Source organism: Dermacentor variabilis, chromosome 5, assembly GCF_050947875.1.
Source record: "Dermacentor variabilis isolate Ectoservices chromosome 5, ASM5094787v1, whole genome shotgun sequence".
In the NCBI taxonomy this organism is placed as follows: domain Eukaryota; kingdom Metazoa; phylum Arthropoda; class Arachnida; order Ixodida; family Ixodidae; genus Dermacentor; species Dermacentor variabilis.
In genome coordinates, this window is record NC_134572.1 from 44687945 (window position 1) to 44706479 (window position 18535).

The 18535-nt window shown below is 52.8% G+C and overlaps 1 protein-coding gene across 3 annotated transcripts in view; it reads left to right on the forward strand.

Annotated features, from left to right (window-relative positions):
* Positions 1 to 18535, forward strand: part of zfh1 (Zn finger homeodomain 1) — a 211946-nt gene that overhangs the window by 184175 nt on the left and 9236 nt on the right. For 2 of the 3 annotated variants that reach the window (XM_075692290.1, XM_075692291.1), the window contains 3 exons: positions 4407 to 4837; positions 10362 to 10604; positions 16645 to 18498. In XM_075692290.1, the coding sequence (XP_075548405.1) occupies positions 4517 to 4837; positions 10362 to 10604; positions 16645 to 18498 (2418 nt within the window). In that variant the 5' untranslated portion in view covers positions 4407 to 4516. The remainder of the gene's footprint in view (positions 1 to 4406; positions 4838 to 10361; positions 10605 to 16644; positions 18499 to 18535) is intronic. The other variant, XM_075692292.1, reaches the window with a different exon arrangement.

Sequence of the window (18535 nt, forward strand, 5' to 3'; positions counted from 1 at the left end):
CTTGGGTAGGTTTAGTGAGAATAGTTTTGTATGTGGCCCCCATTTCGTATCCTAACCGCTTGTAGGTCAGAATGTGCATGTAATTCATTGCTTCCTTATTCCCATACGACTAAGTCTGCATTATTAGGCTAATTATCTGAGCTTGCTCTAAGCCTTAGTGCTTGTTTCCCTTTCGCGAAAACAGGAGGAACCTGGGAAGTCATGGCACTACATGGCTTCTGTGGCTCGCTTCTTATGCTATCTTCGTTATTTGTTTTGTTTGAAGGCTACTCTTAGCAGGACTTCAAAAACAGCTTGTGTCTGTCGCCTGGCTTACTGACGAAACGGGGGCCGGTCGTCTGCATGTCGAAGGACGACCTTTGGAATATGTTCTGTGCGCGTCGCATATGATATTGCGCCGCACAAAGGGAGCAAGCTATATATACATATTTTACTGTAAGAATATTTTGGGATATACAAGTAGTGAACTGTTTTTAGCGTTGTTCGACTTTGTAGTTGTTATATACGTCAGGATGACATACGTGTCGTACCGATCGACCACACATATCGAGTCGTTTGTGTAACAAACGCCTGGCGATTCGGATCAGTTCCCATTTGACTTGAAAAAATTCCCATCGTACGCTATCTGCGCCTCTTCTAAGATCGACATGCCAAGTGCTCTACAAGGTCAGTGCACGATGCGCTTCCAGATTCGTTTGTACGGATATCCGCCGAAAACCTGAGTCACGCTGTGATTCTGCCAAACACTGACCCTGCTTAGACGAACCCCACCATACCGGCGTGCAGCTGTCGCCGCTTTTATATCGCTTTGCAATCGCCGTATCTTGTCAGCTTCGCCAATTGGAGTCCTGCTGTATACCCTGATGGAGGCAAAAGGCGTAGCGCATCAGAAACAGGACAAAAGAAGAACAGAGACGACACACTCGTTTGGCGCTAACTTTGGCGTTGACGTGTGTGTCGTCTGTGCTCTGATTTTGCCCTGTTTCTGATGCGCTACGCCTTTTGCCTCTGTCATGATATATACCGACAAGCCCAACGCGCCACCTTAACACTGTATACCATTGCCTTTTGTCCCTGGGCGCCGGCTCTTGAGAATTCAAGTGGCCTTTGAGCCCTATACGCACTGTTAAGACAATGTCGACCTTGCACGCGGGGACGCGGGCGTCGGTGCGTCATATCAGACGAGACCCTGTGGTCTCGCCGTATCGCATCCTGGCGCGCTTGTGCCATGGCGCCCCGGTATGTTAACTCTGCCTTCAGGACGTGCTCGCGGACTCGATAAATGAGAAGGCGCACCGCGGGGGAGATAAGCGACCTCTCCGTGATACCGGTTTTCAGTTCTGACCCACCTCGTATCGGCTCGTTTCCCAGAGCGGTATACATGACTACCGATAGGGCAGCTGGTGGCAACATTCGCCGCGCTGGTTAAAAGCTGAGACTGTCCGCGCACCCTGGCCAGTTGCTAGGCACATCCCGGACTTGCACGAGGTGTCCGCCCCGTGTACGTCCACAGGTCGCATTTGCGGGCCGCGTTTCCTCCGCGGACAGACCGTAGATGGAAGCCATGACTTTCGCTGGCGCTCGTTCCCCTACTCTCGCTCAAGGTACCGTGACGAAGCCCGACTTTCCGTTTCTAATGTTGGAAGTGTCATTTCGCGCTGATGCATTTATTCGAGGTGCTCGTTTATGGCCTTACTACGTGACATCATTGTTTCCTTCATTGTTATTTCTACATACTAATCACTTTCCTAAAATGAAAGCCTCTGCGGCGGTATATATATTAAGTGGCAGGGAATCTCCTATGTTGCCCGCGTATACAGTCGGACGCAGGAAGCTCATTTCTTGCAGTCTGCTTTCTGCTCCGTCATATTCTGTTTAACCTTTCTTGTTTTTTACCTGTCGGCATTGACTTGTGGATTCATGCAAGTTTCGACAAGCCAAACTATAAAGTGTATGCTGGCAGGACTTCATCCCATCCATATGACGTACAGTATGGTACATATTTAACTGGAACATCTTATTAGTATTCAGCGACCGATTAGGGCTAAGATGTGGCATACATGCACGCAAAATACTTTTCTTTGTATAGATGTCAGCCTAGTATGTTACATCAGCCCCTTTCCTTTCTCGTTTATAAGTGTTTGAGATATATTGTCTTTAATAACAACTGGGTTTTACTTTTAACAGTGGACCACCATGAATGGATCTTCAATCGAACAGTATGGCCCGAGGCCTTAGTGGGGAGAAGGAATAGGGCACGTCGAGGCTAATATCGACCCCGCATGCTAGCTTCAACGCTGAAGTTCCGCAGCGTGATTAGAGCAATGCGTGTGTTGTGTTCAGGGTACAGCTAGTCGTTAGGATCCCGCACTGTTGGCTTGCGCTGATCTCGGAGGAGCCTTGCGAGACCTGAACACTCCTTGAGCCGGCCAGCTGCCCGTACTGTAAAACCTAATTTGTACCTACTAACAGAGCAGAGCCCGACATTTGCGCTAGTTGATACAGATTCATAGCGAAATAATGGTGCAGCGCGATGCACAAAGAAGAAGAACCATAGACACCATAAGTGACTATACTCGGAACTAAAAGTTCAGTCAAGAAAATAGCGCGGACACCATTTACGGCGTCTGCGCAGTTAGGATTGATTGTTTTTAAATATATCGTCTTCTGTTGTGGTTTTCGAATTAACTTTTAGTTGCGCGTAAGCGCCTGTGGTGTCTATTCTCCTTCGTCCTTTGTCAACACTCATTTCCCGGCAGCTCAGACTTTTTGCACTTCGTTCAAGCTTTTAGTGAGCGACCGTCGCGTTCGGATGCGGTTTGCATGAGCATAGCGACCTCTTCCTTGTCTCAACTGCTGCGAGTGAGATATTGAAGCGATCGAAGGAAACGAGAGGCAAGTCTGGGCAAATCTCGGCTCCGTATTGACGCTGCGGCTTCGGCTCTCGCGTCGAGCTTTTGTACGCACCAGACGCAGTGATTCACACATGCCTATAGAGGTGGCATGTGAGATTGACTAGCGGGAAGTGCCGGCGCGACCTTCCCGTGCCGCGGAAATACCCGTCCTTCCTCGCAGGCTATAGCTTGCGAACGCATGCGCGTAGAGTCACCCCGTCCTGCCGGTTGGCTGGCGCCTGCTTCCTTTGTTTCTTGCTCGGCCTCGGCAATCTGCGTGATGTGTTTCCTTGAAACTGCGCGGCCCGACGCGGTAAAGTTCTTGACCCTGTGTCTATGTGAGCACCGCCTGCCGCTTTTAATTTTATTTTTCGTGCACGCGGGCCAGGAGGCGTTACATGCACTGCGCCATTTTGACCTCTGTTGCTGATGCTAAAGGGCCCAGTGGTGGAGCCAGCAGCGACGGTCTTCAGAATGCGAGATCGCTTCGAGTGGTGATGTACACGAAATGTGCATCACGATGTTGGCCGCTTTAAAAGGCCCTGTAGTGCGCGGGTGGCAGGAGCTTGCACTGACATCGTCGCAGCCGCCATGATGACGTACCGCTAACACGACGATTAGAACTGCGCCTCAATGCTATTCGCTTGTAGCTACAACTGGAAGCTGTGAATGGTGCTCCAAAGCGGCAACCGTGATGTGTGCGCGAGCAGGCTTGCGGGAGCATTGTGATGAAGTCCGCTGGCAGAAGTTTTGTTGAAGAGCAAGATTAACGTATGACGCCAACTCAAAGTAGCGTAGAATGAGCGGAGAGTTAGCCTATGTGTTAGTGCTTTCTTTGTGCACAAATTTGCAACGATGTCATCGTGGAGTCTGCTAATCAGAAAACGCATTACAACTGGCTTGTTTCCGGTTTGTGTACGGTCCCGGTGCAACCTCCGAATGTGCATGGTATTGTATTGTCACCCGGAGAAAAATGGTCAGCCGAGAAAGATAAACAAGTACACGTGTCTTTATTCGGTGCGCCCTGTCACCTCTATATGTACATGGTTTGCACTCGGTGTCGAGCTACGGTATTTGCGGTAACATTTACCAAAGCCAGAAAGAAACAGAACACTCGCATTACTACCCAAGATGGCGGCTCACATAGAACTAAAGTGGTTTAGTTGCCTTGTCAGGCAAGGAAAGCTCGTTGGATGCCGCCAAGGTACATAGTGAACTATGGAAAGCGTTTGCTGGAGAGAACGAGAAATGATAGAGGAAAGACGGGGAGCTTAACCAGAGTAAATATCTGGTCGACTACCTGTACTGGCTATACACTGCACTTGCGAAATGATGCGCCCTATAAGCGCACTCTGTACTGGTGAAAGTTCATCCTATGTAGGCTACGCTGTGCTAACGAGAAGGTACCCTCGTACTCGCGAAAGGCAAATGAACACCTAGTTTGTTCTAGCGATGCTGCGGTGCCGTAGAAAGGTCTATATACAGATTTCCGTCTCTCTCCTCTGTGCGCAGGGTTGGCCTCAAACGGCCGTGCCGACGAGGAGTCGGCGAGCCGTGCAAGCCCCGTGGCCGTCGCCGCTGGCGGCGACGGCACTAGCACCACCAAGGACAACAGCACCACCATGCTGGAAGAAAGCATGGTCCTGCACTGTTCCCACTGCGCGCTCAGCTTCACGGGGCCCAGCGCGGTGGTGCAGCTGGGGGACCATCTCATGTGCGTGCACTCCGGAGGCGGAGGACAGCCGGAGGACGCGGTGCCCGTGAAGAAGGAGCCGACCGACGAGGTGCGGCCGCCCTCGCCGGCACCACCGCGCCCCACTAGCAACGAGCCCGTGGTAGGCGCGGCCGCCTTCACCTGCGCCAAGTGCAACCTGAGCTTCTCCAAGAAGGAGCACCTGGAGAAGCACGACCTCGTGCACACAGCCACCGGTCCCGGTTCACAGGTGAGCGACAGAAGCATTAGAGAGGGGAATATTTGTGATTTACGGCCATACTGGTCTATCGGAGCCGTGGATGGCAGGGTGGAACGATGGATGGACGGTATGAGCGTCCTCTTCGACACGGGGTGGTGCGTTGCGCCTTCGCGAGCTCTTGTTCTTATTTTGGCAAATAATACCTATCTTTTTGAAACTAAAAAAAGGAAAAAGAAGCATGAAAACACACACATACAAGAAATTCCAAGCATCTAACTTTCTGAACCGCAACTGGGAACTTTGTTTTTGTAGGCTTCCGTTGTTTGTGGTCTCCCTACTTTTCTTCCGACAAACCTTCAATCACCTCTTACTAATCTCTTGTTCGGACATGTTTACTATCTCCCTGTTATCCTTGAACCCAAGGACTTCAAGGAGACCCGAGGAGCCTAAACCGACAGCGGCGTAGATATCTTCACATACTAATAAAACATGTTCCATCGTTTCCATAGCTTTATCGCAACAAGCACGTCTTCTTCTTCCTCAGTGTACCTCGCTTTATAACTACGCGTTCTAAGGCATCCTGATATCGCTTCGAAAAGTAAGGAGCTTCCCTTTAAGTTATCATAAATTATTTCTTTTCTGATTTCGTTTTTTTTCCCTCTTAGGTTGTTACGCATAGCAGGCTTCTTTTCCATTGCCGCCACCCATGAGATTGTCTCAGCCTCTCTGAATTTACGTTTGACGTTCTTTTTTTTTTTTTCCATGTTGCTTAATATACTGGTCGCATACTTGCTGGTAAGCTTCCTAATACTTTTCTTCCACTGTTAGTCAATGTTTCTCCTGTACAAATATCCGAACACTCTCGCAACCCATTTAATTTCTTTCATATTCCTCAGTCGTTCCTCATATTCTCATATTCCTCAGTAGTTGCCATGCTGGCAGCGCCGTCTTGCGCTGCTTTGTCCAACTATGCATATGACGAGTTTGAAGCGGTTCTGTTGTGCTAGAGTGTTCACTTTCGCGATAAACCTAGGGGCAACGCACTTCTACTTGAGGCTATATGACAGGTGGTCTAAGAACGCGAAATCATGGAAGGGGTTTGTAACAAAGAAGATGACCTGCATTTAATATGCAAAATATATACTGCGGTGACAATTACACATATCGCGTTGGAGTGTCAGATTATGCGTGCAGATACATACATATGTGATCAGATAACACGAATTCCTTGGGTATAGAAACAGTAATGCGACGGGTAGAATTGAATTCGGGGAACACAAGACAATTGTTTGGAAGATTGGTGTCGCATAAGTAGTGAAGAATCAGACTAACATTGAACAAAAACCGGTAAATGGCCTCAAGATGGAGTAAACATGAAGTTACAAGGAAAGTTGCACCCTATGTAGTATGCTAGAGTGTAATGGCAAAAGCTGCCGCCCCGTTTGAAGAGGAACTCGCTTATCAGCCGGTTGTACATTTTTCCAAAAGAGCATGTACAAAAGAACGATTTGCGGCATCTAAGGATACGGCATCCTAAGGACACCGTATACAGTGAAGCTGTACTCTATAGCTTCTTGACTTACCCAGGAGCAGCGTGGTCTTACATGGTCTTGCATGTAGTCAGTAGGCTTGCGATATACATTCAGCGATTATTGATCACCACGTAAATTGGGGAAACATGCTTGGACTAGAAAAAAGAGCACGTATGTGTAGTTTTCTTCGGTTTTATGTGTGAACAAGGGCCATATGATTGAAAAAAAAAGGCAAATCAAAGGACCGGTTAGTATTTAGCGCAAGGCCTATAGTGTGAGAAGGGCGATTATGCGGAAAGAAATTACGCGGATTATGCTGTATCTTTACATAATATGTATAGCACTAGATCGAGCAGTGCCGCCCAAACTCGGACTCCATGCGCCTGCACCACTATACTGTCGTTATTGACCGCTAGAGCATGCTCGCAACGTTCCTCGTTTTGTTCGCGCCATATCATCTGGATCTGGCCTGCACATGCCACGCATATTTAGTCGTTCGTTGGAAAGCAGTATCATTTATCTGTATCTATATCACGCGGCCGCTTTCAGTATTTGCAGTGAAGGGGGACGTGACGGCGGCTCAACAGCCGTTCCGTCGTTCCTACGTACATCTATTTCGGCAGAAGGGCGAAGGCGGCGAGAGGAGCGGCGGCTGCGGCGACTAGCGTAGCAGGCTTCCGGCACAAAACTGCGCGTGCGGAGCTTGCGCCTCGAGCACGCGTTGCGCATCTTCGTTTTTCTCTGCTTATTCGGACGGCACCAAGCTGTGAGCGACTCCTCGTTGCAGCGTCGGTGGGCGCTACAGGACCTCCCCGCACAGACGGGAACGTCAAAATGGCGAACCAGTGAAACCACGTTTTAAAGGTGTCCGTGGCCAGTCCAACTTGTCAACGTGAAGGGCATCGAGTCACTGCCGCAGAGCTCAGGCAGGCGGCGCAGTGTTGCGTAACGGGCGAGGGACGCGATGAACGGGCGCTGGAGGGATCAACGCGCCAACTTGACGCGCTGATGGCCACCAAATGCGTCCCGAGGACGGAGAAACGGCGAAGCCCGCGAGGCCACTGGTACGTCGACGATGCCCCCGCGAGCGTTGCCGGCGGCGTATCACGGACCGCTCCGTTGCACGGAGTGTAAGGTGCGCGCACGAGCAATCGAGTCGAAGCGCTGGACCAGCCAAACATGCTCGTTTAGCGCTTCGACGGCACAGCTAGCGTCGGGATGCCTCGCGAGTGAGCCATGGGCTGGCAGGACAAGGCGGGTCAAAGCCAGCAAGAGTGTCCGGTGGTTCCGTGGTGGTGGTGACCGACGCGGAATGCAGTGCAGCTGGCACTGCGACGTCGGCAAAGCTGGGAGCGGGGTCGACGTGGCCGTAAGGCGCACAGCGACGTGGCGCAAACGTCCGCGGAGGCAGCACAGGTGAAGACCCGGATAGACTGGTTAGGTGGAGTGACCTGTGCCAACAGCGTCGAGGACTACACTGACCGCCGGAGATATGGTCCATTCGATCTCGGGAGTCGCAGAAGGTCGTAGCCCGTGTCCCCAGTGGCGACAGCCGCTAATTAGGGTCGGAGGCAGTGGAGTCGGCACGGTGCAGAGCTTCCACGTCGGATCGGACGCAGTCACAGCGGACGGCGTGGACGGATCGGGTAGAGGTTCTGCCGGGGGCCCAGTGGCAGAAGCTATGTCGTTGAAGACAGACCCGATGGCGGGCGACATGGGGGCCGGCGTTGGGACGGCGGTTTTACCACTGCCACGTGCCGTCGTAGCTGGCGATAAAGGCGATGTGACCGGGGACCCAACGGTAGCGCATCTGTCGGCCGACGAGTCTTCATCGTGGCAGGCCGAGGGAAGAACGCCAACCTGCTGACGAGATGGCCCGCGGTCACAGGAAGAGAACGGCCTGATGCTCACCGTGGGGGCGATGACAGAAGTGAATCGCATACCGTGCGGTCAACCTCTCGGAAGAGGGCGTTACGCAGCGCCGTAGAAGTGCAAGTCTTATAGGGGCGCGGGCCAAGCGATGGAACGCTGAGGTGAAGCTGGAGGTCAAGCGGCATGACGTCCAGGAGCACTTGGAATTTGAACTCTTGGATCCTGATGTTGTTCTGCTCCAGAGCCGCCTCAAACTGCGCGAACCATGGGCCGACGTAGCTAGACCGGAACGGCGGTATATAGGTAAGCTGAACTATGGCTCCGGCCAGTTAGCCATGGCAGCATGTCGCTTGGTGAAAGGCGCATTCTACCAGGTCACCACTGTACGTGACGGCGGCACAATAGCGGTGCGGTCGTTCCTACATTTATTTTAGCAGAAGGGTGAAGGCGGCGAGAGGGAACAACACTGCGCGTGCCGAGCTTGCGCCTCGAGCACGCCGCTGCTGATCTTTATATTTCTCTTCTTTTGCAGCCAGCACCAAGGCGCCGGCTGTGAGCGTCTTGCGTTGCGGCGTCGGTGGACGCTACACGATTTAAATTGTAGGTCATTGTGCACCTCTGGCCTGCGCCCCCCACCCTCACCTGCTTTCCTTAGCCAGTAAGTTGTCCAGCTCGCCTGCAGGAGACATGAATTGTTGGGGAAGAAAATAAAAAAAATGCAACCGCTCGTGGCAAAGTGCTGCAGCATTTCACAAGACCTTGGCTGCTGCTCGTTTGGTCACACAGTTCGAGAGCAGCAGATCTATTCGAAATATGTTGGCAATTAATATGAGTCATTCGTAAGCGTTTGAAGGCTTCAGGGCACGCGTTTACGACGTGCACATCAAAGTCTTGGTTCTCAGAGGCCGACACTGATGGCGTTCACTTGAAACAGTCAACAACAATCGCGGCTTCATTACTGATGCCGCAGTGTCGGTATTTAGCCGATCTCATGAATATGGTTCACGCTGATTACGGGCCGCCACTGCGGAGATGCACCCGGTTTTATTTAAGCGTGTGCAGACAATGACGTTGTTTACTCGTTAAAGTAAACGAACAAGTGGTTACAGGCCGCCAGAACTGACTGCGCCAGACGCTCAGTGTATAGCTTCCCTTTGAAAGGCAGCTGCTCTGAGTCGCACCGAAGAAGACACGCGCGGGAAGAGTTCCTCGTTTCGCCGAGCTTTCTTCGAGGTCCGCGGCGTGCGGGGACGGCTTGCGCGATCGTATTGTGGGCAGGCATGCGCGGCTCGAGTCGGGGCGGTTGCCGCTGCCTCCGCTATCGAGCGCGACCTGTTTACGCGCCTGACTCGCTACTTCCTGCGGGCCTCGGTGCCGGCTGAACGCAGACAGCGCGCGGTAGCTCTGATTGCCCGCTCTCCGAAGGAGGGGGAGAAAGGAAGTGATTTCACCCCTTTTGTAATGCCATATCCTTCTGGGGCAGGGACCGCGCGCGTGCCGCGCTGTAGAGAGCGAACTGTGGTGCCCTGTCATTTCCCTCTCCCCATTTATCATACTTGTTCAAGGACGTCGCAGCGCTCTTTTTGGTCGCAAGCAGTACACCTGCGGTATACGAGGTGGTGTCGTATATGGTCGAACGATCACTTCTGCAGGGATACCTTCCCGCTTGCGCGATGTTACGGCGCACCTGAAAGCAGGAAAATAGATCAGTATTGAATCTTCTATCAGGTGCAACTCCGACGAGCTGGAGAACTCTGAAACAGCGCAGCGCAACACGCCACGGAGCATGCGCATGTCTTGTGAAACCACTCTAGCGTTGGGCGGTTCCTTCGTTGCACGGCATGAAGCGAACTAAATCTGTTCAAGAATGCTTACTGGCGTTCCACAAAGCAGCAACACTGGACGCCGCTGCTTTTTGCATGGCAGTGTTTCGCTTTAATATGAAATGCTGTTGGAGGTGTCGCACAGAGCAGCTCTCTCGTTTATTTCGACCTTCGTTCGAGTTGTTTTGCTTGCACCAAAATCAAGAGCGCAGCGGGCGAGATTTCTTGCCTGCGTACGAAGCCTGTCCGACCTTCATCTGCAACTTTCGTCGTGACATATTTTTTTACGCTTGTGTCATCCGCCGCGTTCTCGATGTTTCCATGCAGCCGCGGCCGAGCCAGGCACCCGCCCAGCCGAGCGTGGACGAGAACGCGGCGGTGCGCAAGTTCAAGTGCCCCGAGCTGTCATGCGGCAAGGCGTTCAAGTTCAAGCACCATCTCAAGGAGCACATTCGTATCCACAGCGGCGAGAAGCCGTTCGAGTGTCAGCACTGCTTGAAGCGGTTCTCGCACTCGGGCTCGTACTCGTCGCACATGACGAGCAAGAAGTGCCTCATCGTCAACCTCAAGGTAATCCGAAGCTTGTCCATGCACCCCCATATATGAACATTTATTGAACAATACTGAATCAGTTAAGATAGGTAAAGTATCCTTTCAAAACGCAGTTCTCATTAATTTGGTTGCAAGCGAATTATTGTCGCTGGGTGACGTCAGTCCAAACCTCTTATTTAAATTCCGCGCCGAAACCGTAGGTGACCGAAGGGACGTCACACCGACGTCAAGGATGTGACCAGACGTCAATGTGGCGTCATGGATGACAAAGTTTTCTTCTTTTTTTTTTTTGCCATTTCAGCGTAGAAAATGTTCTCCTAGCTTGCTGTTGGTCGAAGCGCGATTTCGAGTGTGTCATTGTGCGACGTCATTGACAGGTCAACGTAAACCCACCGTGCTGGAGCTGGAACTGCAACCTGACATATGTTCCTGTTGGCTAGCGTGACATGACGAAAGCATGCTAAACGCCGTTGCTCGCCTGTCATTGCCCCAATCTCCATGTATGGGTTATCAGTCCAGTTGTTTGATACCAGAGTTCAGAGCAGAATCGTTGTGTTATCGAGATTATTCGTTGGTTGGGAGCACGCTCCTTTTTCTACAGAAAAAAAAAGACACATTGAAAAAAATCTTCCAATGCCGCGTGATTATCTGTTGATAATGAACTGGGTGCACTCTTTCCGAATAATGTGACACTCAAGTGGGAGCTGCAGCTGGCATTAACCAATGAAGGCGGTGTTTATGGAATTACATTTGACTCCATGTAGTGCGTCCGAGCTGATTTACAGCGTCGCCTGCCTATTGTCGAACACAATTTCAGGGGCGACAAAGCACGGCTCGTGCGCTACATTCCAATGTCAGATTATTATGAAACAGTGTATAGCACAGAGAGACATTGTAACATCTAAGCTGCCACATTACATGTAAGGAGTTAATCGACAAATTAGAAGGCGGCGTCGGCGCACATATTTCGTCTTCGCATTGTGTTCTGGCATTCGAAACGTGTGCCGCAAGCAAAAAAAAAAATGTATTTATTTGATGCTGCTTGACTGAACTATACCTTCAGGGATGGCATTTTATTGGTGTGCCTAAGTATACGACCTCGTCGCAATGCCGAAGCTCGTTAAACTATATAGCAACGCGTTTAGCACCGCACCATTCACGTTGATGCGACTGTCGTGTATATTAAAAAAAAAAAAAGTGCCGGACGTTATTTTGCTAATATCTGGTCTGACTGCCAAACCCGCATATGCACGCTTGCGCCTATTTTGGCTCGCGCTGTGCTTATGAAAAGACGCTGCAAGTCGGTGTGGCTGCCTCTACCCACCAGCATTTACTTCTCAAATCAAGCAGCACAGCAAAAAAATATCGCTTCTGTCGCTTCGCGGCGTACAACACACTTTAGACAGAAGTGCGTATGACACGAACCCCGCGGTTCGGATCCACGAAGCGCGCGTGGCGTCTTCATTTGCGACTCCACTCAGGGAGGTGCCCGGTTGGCCCCTGATCACACCCACTCCTATATACGCGTCCCGGATTGCGTTCGTACGCTTGAGCATCACATCCCCTCCGCGGACGTCGCTTTTTTTTCTTTTTATCCCGTGCATGTGCATCGGCAACACATGCGCTCGCTCGTGTACACACAGAGGCGCGTGCAGCACACGGCCGGAGCGGACCACCCCGATGCGCTCGTTTAAACCTGGCGCGAGGGCCCCGCGCTCTCTCGCCTCCGCGAGCCGCTCTGCGCGCGGCAGCACGGGACGAAGGGCGAGGAGACAGCGTGTCGCTTGCTCACCACCGCCTGCTTTCGCTGAACGAACCTTCTGTCTCTTGCGGTCGGTCCTGCTTCGCGCCGCAAGAAAGCTGCCGCTGTTGGCGCAGGCTGCGACGACGGCCACCCGCGGTCACAAAAGGAACGGCGGCGACGGGCTTGCCGCGGAAGTCTCCGCTAAGCGCTCCCAGATGCGAACTGCGAAGCCCTCCTGGGTTTCCGTGCGGCGCGTTCACTTTTGAGGGTCGCCCGCCCGTTCGTCCTCCGGCGTGTCTCGAAGCGAACGGTTTCCGCGCACGGCTGTTCACCTCTTCGTGACAGTCTCAGAGATGTCGCCAAATATGTGGACGCGGTCGAAGTGGAGACCCGACCTGAAATTCCGGCTGGCGAAAGCAAAAGCGCTACCGAGACAACACCTGCGCTGCAGAAGCCAGCTGGTCCCCCTATAGGAGCCGCCAGTTACTGAGAGATAAGATGGCCGTCGCCCATGGTGTACATGCCGGTTGGCACTTCCTTGGCCCATCATGTTCCAGCTTTGCTGGGCTTCCTGTGATCGTTTCGCGTGCGCTTTTTTGAAGTCGCCTCGTCGCTTCGTCGTAATAATTTCCAGTTGGTTCTCCGACAACCTGGTAAGCTTTCCCTTACGGCAAACGCCGTCGTTCGGAAAGGAAGTAAGCAGTAAAGGCTGCAATGGAAAATGAAACGATGCGTACGTAGTTGTTTCCTTGTGTGTGCATGGAAACGCCAACGCAAGACAAAAGGGCTGTTTTTAACGAGGTTCCGATGCCACTGCAGCGGGCGTAGATTGCGTGGTGGGTCCCTGTGCCACTACATACTTTCCTGTAAGAACAATTTGGCTGTTAGTTAATCGAGATTGAACACATTTTCGCTAACATATAATGAAAACATATAGGTGACGTGAATGCATCGCGTGAGCGGTGAAGGGCATTGACGTTGTTTGCGGGTCCGCAATATTCAAATTTCTCGCAGTAACGCTTTCAGCTAACGTTGCATCGCGGGTTCGGCTTTCATCTGTTCGCCCCTACTCTTCTCTCGCCGAGTTGGTCGGTGACTCAGTGCGAAGGCAAAGCCTCGCCTTTGCACAGTGCCGGAGTTTATATATTAGCTCGATTTTATTGAAGCGAACGAGAAAACAAATGCCGGCATAGTCTAATCGAGCTTGGTTTGCCTTCTTTCTTTTTATGACGTCACAGAGGTAGAACATCTGCCCTTCGTACTCGTCTCATTTAGACCGGAAACCACCCACGCATTCAGACTTCACAACATGTTTCTTGCCATTCCAGGATCTCGTTATAGTCTAAACTAAACGCGACTGTTCGCTTCGCCGCAACGAGCTACACCAGGGTTTATACAACGGGGCACAGACGCGCCCTCTTTCGGAGAAGCGAGGAGAATGGAAAGGGAAATAAGGGGAACGGCGTTCACAATCTCCGCATGCCAGCAGGTGCTGCCCGGAGGAAACACTCAGCAGGCCGCCTTGTCTCCGAAGAGACAGCTTCCGAGTCGGCCCATCTTGGCCACAGTCATTGCCGTAGGAGGAGGTAGGCGCTCGTAAACGAAGGAATCTGCCCCCCCTGATGGTGCAGCTCGTCGTAGACCCCTCCCTGAGTTCCCCCTCTCCCTTCCCTGCAGGCATGCTGCTCTCGCGGGGCACTAAGGTCGGCGAGGAGGTGGGACGCAGGTCAGCTGTAGTCGAAGCGTATACACAGGCTGACTGTGAGAGAAACCGCAATGTGCCGCGATTTCCGCCTCATTGCCACTGACTCTCCGCTGCTTTCCGCACTACAAAACGAGCGTGCAGAGCACACGGATGCGTGCATCACCGGCAGCGTCCTCTGCACAGCGACCTTTCTATATTAGCCGTGAGGTATGAAAAATTTGGCCACTGAAAGAGCCGTCTATCTTAAGCTCTTCCCTAAGAAAGGCAACAACAAATAGAAATGTAATGAAATTACAAAACAATATCAGAACAAATCAATAACGAACCAATAAAGCTAACGAAGCAAGGCTATGAACTATGATTGTTATAGTAGTGCTGAAGAAGCAGGGTGTGTTTGCGGTCACAACAGAAACACCTCCCGCTCGAATATTTATTGAAGACGCTATTCTAATAGAGTGAAAGTAGTTGCGAGCCAGGAGTGCAGATTTTTGGGCTAGTTGGTTCGTTACATCTATTGAAGTCATAGCGCTGGATTGACGTGGACAAGAAAGATGACAGGGCGTGCGCTATCCTGTCGTCGCGCAAGTCATGTCGTCTTTCTTGTCCCTGTCAATCCAGCGCTATGACTTCAATTAGTTAGAGCATGTTGTAATCTGTTTCGCTTAGCTGTTGAGTGCCTCATATATGGAGTGTTCACTAGCCCCGCACAATCTCTAGTGGTGGCCATGGCTCTGCGCGTTGGTAGTGTCTAAACACTGTCGTGGTGAAGTTTACCATGGAAGGGCAACAAACAAAAAGCACTCCTTGTGCTGTTGCGTTTCGGTTGAAGATATGTATTACTTTTTAGACTCGTGGACAGCCGCAGTAGATTGTAAAGCCATAATAGTTTGCAGATCACCCCGACGTATTCGGTGGAGATTGATCTCGCAGGTGCGCGAGTCCGAATTGTGGCGTAACCGGAAAGTCGGCGTGTGCCGCCGCGGCTTCAGTGACATACGGTGCCATCGTGACAGTGTGCCCAACAGGTTATCGTTTCGTTTTGCTCGCCGATGCAGTATGTCCGCGTCCCTCACCGCTCCTTGACGACTTTATTCCGTTTCAGCTTATTTACATCCGAGGTCCAATTTCGTCGGCGCATATACGCCGGCAACCTACAGAGCACCATTGTTGCAGCTCCTTGTCGCAACAAACCGGAAAATGTGGTACCCGTGGTGTTTCCGCATCACGAAACAAAAAAAAAAAAGAAAAGAAAGGAAAGAAAAATGCGGGAAGGAAGGAAAACTGGGAGTAGAGCGAATTCCTTTTCGCAGCCTGCCGTGTCGGCTCCCCTGCCGCCGCCGTCTTTTGTTGCTGCCTGCCGCGCTCGGTGCTTGTTTTTATTGAGAACCGACGTTTGGTGTCCGCTCTTCTCGGCGCAGGGGGACGGTGCTTCTTGCTAGAGATAGGTGCACGCGGTGCCGCCAGGTTCCCACCGTCTTCTCCGTGCGGGGCAGTGGGACAGGCAGAGCGCGGGACACGGGAGGGGATTTGCGGGAGTGTGGAGAAGGCGCTTGGTGCACGTGCGCTCACTGCCTCGCCTTGACGCCCCTCCTTCCGAGGAGGTTTCAGCCTATCCTTCACGACACTTCAGATGTCTCGCTGTTTGCTCGCACCGCTGTCCTTTATTTGTAGGTTTCCTTCCTTCCTTCCTTTTCCGTTCATCCTTTTCTTTGTCCCGTGCAGTTTCCTTTGAGTCCACGCTCGGTTGCTCTTTGGCGGGTGTCTTTTCTTTTCAAACCTGTTTACGTGGTGGACGGGGCCCAGGACGGCCGCGGCATCTTGAGTCTCCGCATCCGGCCCATTCGGGAATAATGTGTACGACCGGTTATTCCGCCTACCTGCTGAATATGCGCCACTGGACGGCGGCGGCGCCGTTTAGAGGGATTGCTGCGAAGGGTAACGTTGGCTTCTTCGCGTTGTTCACTGTTAGAATCCCGCGTTTAACGTGCGCCTATGGAGTCGCGCAATTGTAACGTGTTCGTGCAACGAGTAACTACGCTAACGAGAGCTTGTTGAGCGCACTTCTGAGTCGAGTGATTTGGATTCGTGGCGCTGAGGAAATGAGAATAATATATGCTGATGTGTTTTTTTTTTCGTTGTCACGAGTTTGTCTGCACTGCTATGTTGATATATACTTTACCTGACCGTTATTATGATAAATCTGCGCTAGCTAATCCACTACCTATGTGCGCGCCATACTGGCTTGCCTAACAGTGATTGTATGAGTAACGGCGACAAGGCGTACTTATGTGAGAGTCTCATTCTGAGCGCTTTCCCTGATCCTTGTATGGCGACGGCAAATAGCTTGTTCTCTTTCCATCGTTACTCTTTGCCCCTTTCTTTCTTCAATGCACAAGGAAAGCAGGGCGATTTCCAAACAACGAAACATCTATATACATTTAGGTATGGTGACAGTAGGCCAAACAGAGGATCGTTTCTATTTTAGTTCAACCTTATTCGTTACTCTGCCTTGAGATCGCTTCGTACTTCGAAAGATGCGCGCCGTTCTCTTCGCAGCAGGCGTTTAAATACTATGCGGTAATACAAAGTGGTGTCGATCCGCTCTGCAGGTGCGCAAGATGGACACCAAGGCGGCGCGGCAACGTGCTGCTAGCGGTGCCACTGGCGGCGCCCAGAGCAACACCTACCGGCCCATCATTCCAAAGTTCGGCGCCGGCGGCGAAGTGTCCGTGTCTCCCTTGGCGAACGCCTACCTCCAAGACCGCTTCCCGTTCCCTGGGGACTACACCGCCCGCTCACCATCCTCTGCGAGCCAACCGGGTGTGCCACCACCCTTCCTGCCTCCATTCGCGTCTCCGCTCAGCCTTCAGCACCTGCTGGCCAGCCAGTTCTCGGCGATTCCACCCCAATACCACCTGCCCGCTCTGTCGCCCTCGTTCAGCGAAGTGGCCCAAATGCTGCACGCCAGCAGCGCCGCCATGGAGAAGTCCTCGACGCCCGCCAACAACGGCGACGTCAAACTTCAGCCGCATGCTGACGCTCTCAAGAAATTCATCGAATTTATGGACGCCGCGGCTGCCAAACGCAGCAACGGGTCTTCACCACCGCCGCCCAAGAAGAACGGTCTCCTCCCCGGCTTACTGGGCGCCGGTCCTCTTCCTCTCCAGGCCAGCCGCGACGATCCGCCGTCGAGGCACGAGTACTCGTGCGTCCACTGTAAGGCTGCCACGTTTAACAACCCGCTGGCACTGTGCCACCACGAACAATACTCTTGCTCCGCTAGCCGCGACGTGAACCGTAACCTTTACTCCGATCTCAAAGGCGCTCCTCATCCCCTTCTGTCGCTGGCGGCGAGAGTCGAGTCGGGTCGTGAGTCAACCGGTGGTAGCGACATGACCGACGACGACGACAGTGGCGAGGATGGTAGCAGCAGGCGACCCCGACCGGACACTATATCGGCACAAGGAGAGATGCTTCTGCAGGCCGCCTTCTTAATTAACCCTTCGCCGAATCGCGACCAGCTGTCCAGCCTCGCGCGCGAGGTTGACTCGAGCACGAGGACCGTGCGTGCCTGGTTTCAGAGCGCGGTGGCCCGGTCGTCTTCTGCCCCGTCTCGCCAGCTGTCGTCGCCGCCATTTTGTTCGTCTCCCGCGTCCAAGCCCGGAGACATCGCCGGCTCCCTGTTACCGGTTGCATACACGTCTCTCGGAGTAGCGCTTAACGGCGGTGCGTCATTACCGGACGGGCAGCCATCGGATCCAGCCCTGGCGGAATCTGAACAGCCGTTAGACCTATCGGTCAAGTCATTTGGCGGCGGCTCCGGTTCAAATACACCTTGGAGTAACGGCGCTCTCAGCAGTGGACACACTGAACCGGAAAGCGACTGCGAAGTTCTGAACCTGAGCCAGAGGTCTCCGCGGACTTCTACGCCCAGGGAGAGCGACGCGGTGTACCTTAACGGTGACATCTCGCAACGGCGTAGGTCGTCGCCGTCGTCGCTTCGCGGTCCCCTGGGGCCCTACACGACGTCCGAAGATTTCAAAGCAGCCATGCTTCACCCGGCAGGCCCCCTCCTGTCCTCCTCCGCGAACAGGATTCTCGCCCTGTCGGCTCTCAAGGGCCTCGATTTCGATATGCAGGCCGACTTGCAGCGGTTCCGCGACTTCTCCTTGCGGGAGAGGCATCCCGGCTACCCATCGGCACCACAGGAACCCAGTTCCGTCATGGGGCTCCTGCTGGCCTCTCCGCACGCGGCGCTCTCGCCGCCTGCGAGCGCAGACCTGATGCGCTCGTCGACGTCATCGGACAGCCGCGACGCTACCAACAGCCCTCCCTCCCACGGCGCATCCGGCATCAGGGATAGCAAGATGCTGTCGTCGCCCATGTACTACGCCGACGCGGATGACCACGGCAGCAGAGAACCCGGCAGTCCCAAGTGCTACCGGAAGAAGAACTTCCGACAGGTGAGCGTCTGCACTTTGCTCCACAGACTTGTTTCCA